This window comes from Grammomys surdaster, unplaced genomic scaffold (assembly GCF_004785775.1).
Source record: "Grammomys surdaster isolate TR1022 unplaced genomic scaffold, NIH_TR_1.0 137, whole genome shotgun sequence".
Taxonomy (NCBI): Eukaryota; Metazoa; Chordata; class Mammalia; order Rodentia; family Muridae; genus Grammomys; species Grammomys surdaster.
The window spans coordinates 3263704-3274714 of NW_021604595.1; the positions used below are offsets into that span (position 1 = coordinate 3263704).

The 11011-nt window shown below is 45.6% G+C and overlaps 1 protein-coding gene across 1 annotated transcript in view; it reads left to right on the top strand.

The window, feature by feature from the left end:
• Positions 1–134: 134 nt before the first annotated feature.
• Positions 135–11011, top strand: part of Kif13a (kinesin family member 13A) — a 180360-nt gene continuing 169483 nt past the window's right edge. Inside the window, exons 1-2 of the mRNA XM_028763098.1 lie at positions 135–227; positions 488–578. Of these exons, the coding sequence (XP_028618931.1) occupies positions 173–227; positions 488–578 (146 nt within the window). The 5' untranslated portion in view covers positions 135–172. The remainder of the gene's footprint in view (positions 228–487; positions 579–11011) is intronic.

Sequence of the window (11011 nt, forward strand, 5' to 3'; positions counted from 1 at the left end):
CGTGCCCCGCGTCGCGCTCCCCCGGGATGGCCCGCGCGCCTCGGCGCTGCGTCTCGGAGCTCTCGGCGGAGCGGCGGCGGCCGGGCTCGGGGGGCGCGCGGCTGCGGCTGCTGCTGCGGCGGCGGCGCGGCGCTTGAAGGGGCCGCGTCGGGCGGAGCAGCGCGCCGCCAACATGTCGGATACGAAGGTAAAAGTTGCCGTCCGGGTCCGGCCCATGAACCGAAGAGGTGAGCCGCTTTCCCCAGCTCCTTTTGCATTTCTGCCCCGGCCGAGGGCGGGGGGCAACTTTGCAAACTGCAGGGCAGCCAGGGATCGGGGACACCGGGGTGGCCCGGCGTGGCCCCGGGTGGAGGCGGCGCCCAGGCTCTGGCCGCGGCCACTATGTGCCCGGGGCGCCGTCTCCCTGCCTGCCGGGACCGAGCCACGCGCGCCGGCTGCGGCCGCGGATGCTCCACTTTGCAACATCGCCCTGCCCCTGTGCTTTCAGAGCTGGAACTGAACACCAAGTGCGTGGTGGAGATGGAAGGGAACCAGACGGTCCTGCACCCTCCTCCTTCCAACACCAAGCAGGGAGAAAGGTAAATCCCACCCCGCCGGCTCCTGCCAAGTTTGAGCCCGGAAAACCCGAGTGCGCTCTCCCATTGTTAGCAAGGGTGGCTTCAAGTTTGTCCCACGCTCATATGGGAAGCGGTTGCAAGTGCAGGGTCCCCTCTTCTCTCTGTGCCCATCACTTCTTGGCCCCTCTCATCTAGAGCGATGTCTCCTAGGCAGGGAACCCTGGTCAGAGTCAGTACTCGGGCTTCCAGGCTCCTAGAACGTGTAAAGGACCGGATGGAGATGTGTAGCCCAGGCCACATCTTACACATAGGAAAGCCAATGTCTGAAGCGTGCAAATGACCAACCCAGGGCCCTATTGATGGAGTCCAGCTCCCGCGATTCTTACGTTGTTTGCCCCCTTTAACAGAACTGCTTAGGGATGTTGTCTATGAAATGGGGGCTGGGAGCCTGTAAAGCAGAAAAACACCTTAGCACAAGGCTGGGTCATTTAAAATCTTTAGGTTCTTAGAGGTGGTGAGTTGAGGTGGTGTCTGAAAGTAATGCGGGAATTTTGATTTTTAAGGAAATAGAGTCCTGATCCGGAGCTGTTCAGACACTGGGACGGGGGAAGTTAAAAGGGGCTGCATTTTCTAGATGGCAAGGCATTTGCATTTGAAAAGTCGTAACTGTGGGATCCTTATTAATTCTACTCTGTGCCATGCAATGGTATGGGAAAATGCCCCCAAAATAATGTGAATATTTGGCATTTTTATGGTAAGCCCCTGAGAAAAAAATTGGTCGGTATTCATTCAGTATGGCATTGTAGGAGCTTATAAAAGTAGAAAAGGAAACCGAGATTGAGATTCGGCTTGGAAATGAGTATGAGTTTGTCTCTGGAAGTCACCTGTTGATTGAAGAGCTACAGAACGAGTGGATTTTGCTCTTTAGAGTTTCCCTGAAGACTGACTGTGAAGTAGGGTTTGTTACTGTGTTGCTAACCGAGGCAGCTGCTTCCTTCTATAATCAAACTCCATTGCAGCCCAGCCATGCTAAATTTGGGGGTAAGATTGTTATGAGGGATAAGAATGGGGATTCTTTCCTTTTTATACTGAGCCCAGCATGTTCCACTGACTTAGCAAACATTCTGCATTTCCTAGCAGATTCTTATAGTGGTTTATAGTCACTATAGCAGATTTTTATAGTAACTTAATGGCTAAGTTATTTTATAGACGCATATGTATCTTTACATACAGTAATGGATGTATCCTTGGACAGTATTTTTGGACATGTTAAAATATCTTACAGTATTTTTCTGCATATGGATAGCAGTGTAGGTGGTATATTTTATGGTGGGCATGAGTAAATTTGTTGAATAAACTAAAGATTAAATAGATGCCTATGTCATATCGCTATTTTATTTTTCTTTCAAAACTGGATCTTAGTATATTATTTCAGAAGACTATCTCTTTGGCTCTGGTTCTCCAAGGCATCCTGGAGAACAGGTAGACTATCTTAGCTTTTCTTAGGAAGCCAAGGCTTCAGTTTCCCTGGCTTGGTGTTGCTTATGCCACTCCCCTGTTCTTTTAATACTTTTAACCGTATATGTGTTTGTTTGTGTATATGTATGTGAGTGGGTGAGTGTGTCCATTCATTCATCTACTCATTCATTCTGAGCTCCTGGGGGGATGGAGCCCAGATCAGTAGGCAGTCTGGGCATGTGCTCCCAACCACTGCCGCCTTCTCTTTTTGCCATTCTTAAAATGGTAAATGCTAAACTGTCACTTGGTTGTTCTTAAGGCCACTGTGTTAGATCATTTCAAGTGAGGATTTGTGGGGAGAGTGACCTGGACATTTATCCATTGGCATGCTGACTCTGGTAGACCCCTATCTGGAGCCGGAAGAATCGAGTTGAACCGTGGGGTGCTCTCATGTTGTGGACTGACAGATCCAACTCTTTGTGTGGTTGATGGACCCTCTCTGGGTCTGCCCGTGGACTCACTGGCTGTTCCGTTTCCAGACCTGAGAGGAGTCAACACAAGGATGCCCCGTTCAGGTTAGGATGACCGTCTTTGCCAGAATGAAGACACCAAGTACATTTCGATGTCCACTCTGCAGCTTGGTTTCATATTTCATCAGGGAACTTCTCCTTAAAGCAACAGCGCATTTAAAAATAGAAACAATTCCTCCCTTGGGCTGTGGCTTGGTAATCACAACTGTGCTTTTATGGTATATTTGCAATTCATTTGTGTCGTCCGTGTTTTTTGGATAGAGCTCAGAGCAGGGGGCAAGGGTGAGTGGGTAGAATACCGAGACTGTAATGAAATCTCCAGGGAATTCTTAGGTCTGAAAAGTGAGAGGTCCTTAAATAAATACTGGCAACTTGTCAGATTGAGAAGTAGTGGGTTTTTTTTTCCCCTGAGGTTGCAAAAGATTACCCACGCATTCATAGAAGCTCAAAGTTACTGGGTCAAAGTCTTCAGTGTTACCAATAAGAACAAGGGAGAATAAATCCATCGGCTTCTAGGAAAAGAAACAGGCTTTGCTTTCATACCTTCTTTTATGGGGCTGCATGAGTGAAGACTGAAAGATCAGCCGACTTCTCAGACTAAGGATGTTTGTCTCGATGCTGAAATTCCAGCATTAGAACACTGCATAGGTCCAGGTTAATAGCCGATCCACGTACTGTTTGTCAGTCTACCATGATACAGACCTACATAATTTGTTTCTTGTAATGCTGTAGCATTGCTGTTAGGCACACACAAAATTCCTGCCGGTGCCGGACTTGACCCAGGGGAACCCAAGACAGCTGCAGATCCCACATTTATGCCAGAGGCCCTCACCTTGAAGAGTCGTGGGAAGAAAGAGGAAAGATATTGTAAAGGCACTGTGGTAATTGCAGAGGTGTATGCTTTGCCATTGCGTACACTGTATTATTTGTAAATTTCCCACTTCTGTCTTGCTGGAGGCTGTGCACTCCCTGAAGGCAGGTATTGATTCCCCTTGTGCCCAAGGCCCCATAGAGCACCTGGTGCATAACAGCTGTCGGACAACAGGAGCTAGAGCTGCCACCCAAGGTAGGCAGTCTGCAGAGGCGTATAGCTTCATTGTAAGGTGAGGTCAAAGTCCTTTATTAAGGGAAGTGAGAACATTCCTGCCACAGACCGCTTCCGGGCAATTCTCTGTGTCAGAATGTGGGGTGAAGAATGGGACGTGCTGACACAGCAGTTTTCCTTGGGTGCAGATTGAGAATCCCGTTTGCCATATGTGTGGAGTATGTCGTTCAGTATGCCGTGCAGAGTTGTCTTCTCACCCCGTTGGCAGCAGGCACCCCTTCCCGTTCTCTTTCCTTCCTTATTTTGTTTTATCATTTGCTTTGTGTGAGATGAGGTCTCAGGCAGCTCACACCAGCCTTGAACATGCTAAGTAGGAGCGGCTGTCCTTGAACCCTCAAGCCTCTTGCCTTTGTCTTCCGATCACCTTTGGATCACCGGCCTGTGCCATCATGCCTGTCACTTTTCTCATTTATTTATGACTCATTTTCCTGAAAGTATAGGAACGTATCTGTACACACACACACAGAAGCGTGCATCTTGCTTATAGATACTTAAGTGACTTTTGATATCTTTTAATATCAATATAGGAAGACACATTTATGTTTTACGTCTACCCTGGATGATAAGTGTTCTTTTTAAAGATACATGTCCTTGGGGGTATGGATCTGATTCTTACGTATTAGTAAAATAATATAATAAAATGTATGTTCCTTGGGAGATATTGTATTTAATTTTATGAGATATAATTTTATGTCAATAAATTGGAGATCAGGTGTCATAATGAAGCTTGTTTCTGTTCCCATCAAGGAGGAGAAGGGGTACATTAACTGGGCCTGTAATCTCAGACCTCGGAAAGTGGGAGACCTTTGAGAGCTTATGGCTAGCCTGATGTATACAGTGTGAGTCTTCAAAAAAAAGCTGGCATGGTAGCACAGGCCTTTAGTCCAAGCTCTTGGGAGGCAAAGGCAGGACAATCTCTTCAGTTCAAGGAAGGCCAGCTTAGTCTATGGAGCAAATTCTAGGACAGCCAGGTCTGTTACCCACAGACAACAACAACAGCAAAGGCAAACTGGGTAGAATATAGGCTTTAATAAGGTGTCATTGAAGTTGTTCATTTTCTACCTGTTTTTTTCATACTGCACACACAGTGGACCACGGTAAACATAGGAAGGAGGGTCAGGTGGGAACGCTCCTTAGCTGACTGCAGTGTGTTTTCCAGTTCATACATCATATGAAAGATGTTTCCAGAATGGTTTCTCTAGGTATTACCGACAGTCACACAAAATTAGCAAGATATCTAAGAGACAGCGGCCTCCCACGTTACAGTTTTGAGGACCTGAGTTCTGGTCACTTTTGAGCTACTGCCTCCCTCTCTGGCTTTATTGCCGAGGTGGTAACAGGAACGGAAGATAAAGTTTAGGTTCCGCTAGCCGGAGGAGGGCATAGTCTTCTTGCATGACATCAGAGTTGGAGGGAGCATGACAGAGGGATAATTTCATTAGTTGTCAACATTTCTAATTTGTTTTAAAATAAAGGTTCGTTGAAATCTCATTTTTAAAAAGAAGATTAAAAGCAATTCTCTGGTGTAAGAGATTTAAAAATTATTTTTTTTGGGGGGGTGTCTGGGTGTGGTGGTTTGTGAATGTGATCTAGCATCTAGGAGGCCAAGGGACAGAGAGGATCACCTTGCCTTTGAGGCTGTTGTGGATCAGAGTGACTTCCCTTGCCAGCCTGGTCTAACTTGAGACTCTGCCTCAAAACCAACCTGAAACAGTGGTGAGGGATGTGGCCCAGTGGTAGGGCACTTGCTTGGCGTTTGTGAAGCAAGCCACAGTTGGGTTTGATCCCTAGTCTGCTCCCCACCCAGTTTTATTGTGGTTAAGCCCACATTTCAGACTAGAATTTCTGTTCTGAACCTGAGTGTATCCATGTACTCTAAGGGCTCATATAAGTACACCCTTAATGTGCAATGGCCATTTTATTTCTCTTCTAATTCATTTAAAAATGGTGGTTGGGACTTTCACAACTTACCAATGAGTCACAAACATCTAATTTGGAAACAAAACAAAACAAAACAAAACAAAACACAAGCTTATTAAGATTGTAGGCTCTGGTTTTTATTTTTTAATTTTAACACTGCTTCTCCTGGACCATTCCCGCACTCTTTTAGTTTTGATTTTTGAGATGCTCTTGCTGTGTTGCCCAGGTTGGCTCAGAACTCACCCTGCAGCCCAGTTGGCCTTGAACTCAGGCCCCTCCTGCTTTCAGAGTGCTGAGGGTACCCCACTGCCTTCTGGGAGATTCTTCCACTTGTCTTCCAAAACTTAGGTTCATTTTTTTTTCTTTTGCAATTATATAATTTCCAAGATAACCTTTTTTGGACTATTTTTAAAAATAGCATCTTGATTGTTTGTTTCGAAGGTTCTGTCTGAGGATGCTAATTAGTCTGTCGTCCTTCCGTCTGTCCCCAACCCCCACCCCCCTTTCTCCTGTGCATCATTGTGTTGTTTTGGTTCCTTATGTCTACAATGTGCAGCCTTACCTGTGTGGTCTCTGGTGTCTGTGGGACAAGGATATGCTTTGCCTTTGTTCTCAGCCCTTAGCTTCTCCTGTCCCCGCACACAGGAAGCATTCGGAAATTCTCTCTGCTGGTGTGATTATCTATTATTAAAGCGTTGGCTAGCCTCCCTTCCTACTTACATCACAACAAGAAAAAGGGAAATAAGAGAAACACAGGTAAAAGCTGGAACTGGACATAGCGGTGGCTATGGTTGGCTGTCAGTCACTTCCATTCGTGAAGGTCATTGGTTGTGTTTAGGATACAACGTTAGGGAAGAAACCTCCCTTTAATTGTGTTTTTTGTATTACTATGGCAAAAATTTCATTAAGAAATTGTGAGGCATATGCCCACTGGGCTGTTAAAAAATCTGTAAGATAATGAGAATGATACCACTTGGGCTGGCTAATGTATTGTTCTACCAGTTAGCAGCTCCTGGCAATTTGAGAGATAAATGGAAAACTTGGAGGATTGTTTTCAACTGGCAGGAAAGATTATATGTGCCACGCACTCACGTCTCAAGGAAAATTTACAGAGAAGTAAGTGAACTCTAACAGTAGGCATCCCAGAGACTTCAAGGCTTCTCAAATTTATACAGTACTGCCTTTTCCCAAATCTTCCTGGGAGCCAGAGCAGAGATGGTGTTTATGTGTTTAGAATTTAAAACTGTTTCCAGAACATTCTCTGCAAAGGAAGCGGAATAGCTGAGAAATCTCCAGGCCCACAGAAACACTCAGATCGCATTGTAACCTCAACAGTGTGAGAAATTAACCTGAGCCGACAGCAGGGAAGCCAGTAAGGAAGCAGGGCTGAAGCTCAGATGCAAACAGTTTTCAACAACCCAGAGTTGATTTAGCTGTGGTGGTACATGCCTATAATCCCAGGGCTCTGGGGGTAAAGGCAGGAGGATTAGGAGTTTAAAACCATCCTCCCCTACACAGCTGGGATTACACAAGAACCTTCCCCAAAAAAATAATTTCAAAAAATAATTTTAAATAAATAAACAAATGGGTTTTACCTATGAGATCCATTAACAGGGTTTTAAAAGAAGGTCACAATATAAAACATTTAGGGAAATTTACACTTGAAAAACATGAAAAGAAATTTCTCTTTGGAATTGGTTTCAGTGGCATCACCACCCAACAACAACATATAGCAGTAGACACAGGGTCAGGTTTTCTTATCCTTCCCTAAAATTTCATTTGGAAAATGAGTATTTGTCGATTTAAGATTCCCAAGGAAGTGGGGAGGTCCGTGAAGACACTCGGGACTGGTCTTTCTCTGGAGTTGAGAGAGTCACTCCCTTTGCCCTTGTTGGAAGTTGTCCGAACACCCTAATCCTTCTGTCCTCTTTGGCCCAACACCGTCAATTCTAAGTTCCAAAGAGAGGCCCCACCTAAACGGTCATAATGTTAACAGTTAACTAACTCTTTCTTCAGATTCACAGAACCCGGCAAGATTGCCAGGCCTGAAATAAGCCCAATTCCTTCTACCAAGTCTCCCAAATGCTGGCCTTTGAGTAATGGTCAGCCTGGGCTGATGCCTGCCAAAGAACCTGAGAGGTCACCGATCTAATCACTTGTATTGACCACTTTTTTGTGGTTGCTATGAACAGAATACCTGGCAGGGACAACCCAAGTCAGAAAATGTTTATGTTGTGTAACGGTTTCGGAAGGTTTCAGTCCATGTGGCGAGGAAGGCTTGGCAGTGTTCCTGAGGGCTGGAATGTGTGCCCAGTGCTGCAGGCACTAGGGGCTGGGCTCTGATGTCCAAGGCCACTTCCAGTAGTCAAGTACCGCTTCCTAAATCTCCACAAGTGAAGTGCAATAGTTCTTCTCCTGCCTTGCTTCTCCTTTCTCTCCGCACACAAGCCCTTCCTGTCTGTCCCTTCAGTCCCCCAAAGATGGACGGGGTCCCCTTCTTCTCAAGAGCACCAGGTCTTCAATAAACCTGACTCCTTCTTACCAACTCCTCTCTCTCAAGCATTGGCCTTTTAGTGGCCGACTTACTCCAGTAACACCAAGGTTCAGGAATCTGAGACTGCTATCCCAGACCCTTCATTTGACTGAAACCAGGAATGAGATCCTGTTACCCTGGGACGGGTTGTTCAAAGGCATTGATAAAGTGGGAAGACTTTCCAAACTATCCTTACCAAGGTTTCTCATACTAAAGCAAGCTCGTGTATTCCCACACAATCGCCTCAGCACTCAGATAGCTTTTGCTTTATAAGAAGCATAAAAGAAGAAATGAAAGATAACAGTTGTCACAGACCAGCCTTTCTGCCCTTACCTTTGCTTGTGTAATGTGAATATTTTCAGTTACAGTTTTGCGATAAGCTTTTCTTTCATTTGTACTTTGCCATGCTACATGGGTTTCACAGTTTTGAATTTACTAAATAGTCTGTTGAATTTCTCTCTTTTTAGCCATTTCTGTACTTTTAGAGCTTGCTGCTATTTCTCTTAATGATCATATAAATAAACAGTGTCTTCTTAGAGTCTTTAACATGACTGAAATGTACAGAGGCTGGAGAGATGTTTGGGTTAAGAGTACTTACTGCTCTTGCTCTTGCCAAGGACCTGGGTTTGGTTTCCAGCATAACAGTCCAGAGCCACTGGTAACACCAGTTCCGGGGGGTCTGATGTGCTCTTCTGGTCTCCTTGACCCTCTTCACTGATGTGGAATGCACACATGCACACAAATAATAAAAGAGTCGGAAGGATTTCCTCCAAGCTTGCTAACACAACTACCGTCTTAGACTCAGTAGACCACGTGTTATTCTTTCGTGATAGTGAAGATAAAGTTGATGTTCTTTAGAGCTACAGATGAGGGAGAACATCGACAAAGGCAACCAAAAAGCCAGTTTCTGCCAAAGCTCCTTTCTGTCTAACCTGAAAACTTGAAAGTACATTAAGTCACTCATGTGTTCTGAACCAGTCCACATAAAGCTCTGCAGCTCTGACCAGTTCCCAGGTGACTGATCTAAGGCAGTCAGCCCAGGAGCCTGAAGGCAGGAGCTGATCCAGAAGCTCCAAGGGGTGCTGCTTACTGACTGGCTCGCTCCCCATGACTTACTCAGCTTGTTCTTGTAGAACAAAGGTCTTCCAGGCCATGTGTAGCCCCCCCCCATGAGCTGAGCCCTCCCATATTAATTAATCAACCAATCAGTCAATCAATCAATAATTAAGAAAGTGCCCTACAGGCTTGCCTACAGCTTGATCTTATGGAAACTTTTTCTCAGTTGACTTCCTTCCTCTCAGATGACTCTAGCGTGTGTCAAACCAGCACAAAACTAACCGGCACAGTGAAAAAGAGTGTACCTTAGACACTTTACTTTTAAAGGGGCTTCCCAGGCATTCCAGTGACTACTGTTTAATAAACCTCTTTCTGGCAGGTTGAAACGGTCATGTTGTTACATCCATGGATTCTGTAGGCCAGGAATTTGGAAGGGGCAAAGTGGATCGTGTCTTCCTCTGTGTTCGTGTCTGGGTAGTAAGCATGCTAAGGTTTAACTAGTGGAATGTGCAAGAGCTTTAACAGCATCAGCAACTATCTTTAATCAAAAATGCCTAATTAGATTGCACTAATCTTAACTCATAAACGTGACACTTGCTTCCCGTGGGTAGCTGCTGCTGCAGACTATCAGCTCAGTTTAACAACCCACGGGCTCTCCAGCCAGGTGTGTCTGATTAAAACCTTCAGTGTCTGCCTTTCCCTTAGTTAGGGAGAAGAAGGAAGAAAGAGTCAGTGAGTCTCCTAGGTCCTGTGAACTTGCTGGATGCTGACTTGTGAGGAGACACAGGGTTTTTTTCCAGGCTCAGACTCATGGGCCCCGGTTCCCTGCTTCAGGTCTTTTCTGGTTTTCCCAGGACAGAGGAGCCAGTGGTCAGATGGCACTATGGTGATGTGAGAATTCTGAGTGCTGCCTCGTACTGCTGCTGCTATGACCTGTATCTCTGAGCTAGCCACCGATGGGCCACTTTTGCCTCTAAGTTCCTTTGTTGGTACAACTGAAGTCTGGATTAGATCATCTGTAAGGTCATTTTTGCTCTTGTTTTCCAGGTTCAATTCAGATTTACCCACATACAGTCCTTAAGTACAGAACTGAGTCAGACAAAGTAGGCAACAGGCAGACCAGCTGAAATGGGCTGCCTTTTAATTCATGTCTTGTCAGAGTGTCAGGAGTCTTGGGGAGGCCGTGGAGGCCGTTGGTGGGAGGTTCCATTGATCTGCAGTAGCTGACTTGAGGCTTGAAGGTGTCAAGTGAAATAAGACAGCCACCAGCTCCAGACACTAAGGTTCTTATCAGCCAGCCTGCTGGGGCCTGGGGGGCTTACAGATACTCTGTCTCCTTCTGCAGCTGGAAAGGTGTTTTTCCTGTGCACCTACAGAACTTTATGAAAAGCAGTTATTTGAATCTTCTAATTAGATGCCATCTTGTGTGTGTGTGTGTGTATGTGTGTGTGTGTGTAGCTGTTTTGTGCAATAAGGTATGAAACATTATGTAGGCTGGACAAAATACCATTCAAAGAGCTGTTAGCATAAAAGCTAACTTGCTCTGAAGCCCCTCCCCCAAGGTCTTACTGTGTAACCCTGGCCAGTCTGAAACTCATGCTGGGCTTGAACACACGGAGATCTGTTTGCTTCTGTCTTCTAAGTGCTAGGATTAAAAGTTCAGACCACCACCCCTTTTTCTTCCTTCCTTCCTTCCTTCCTTCCTTCCTTCCTTCCTTCCTTCCTTCCTTCTTTCCTTCCTTCCTTCCTTCTCTCTGTCTCTCTCTCTCTCTCTTGCTCTTTCTTTCTCTCTTTCTCTCTTCCTCTCTTTCTTTCTTTCTTTCTTTCTTTCTTTCTTTCTTTCTTTCTTTCT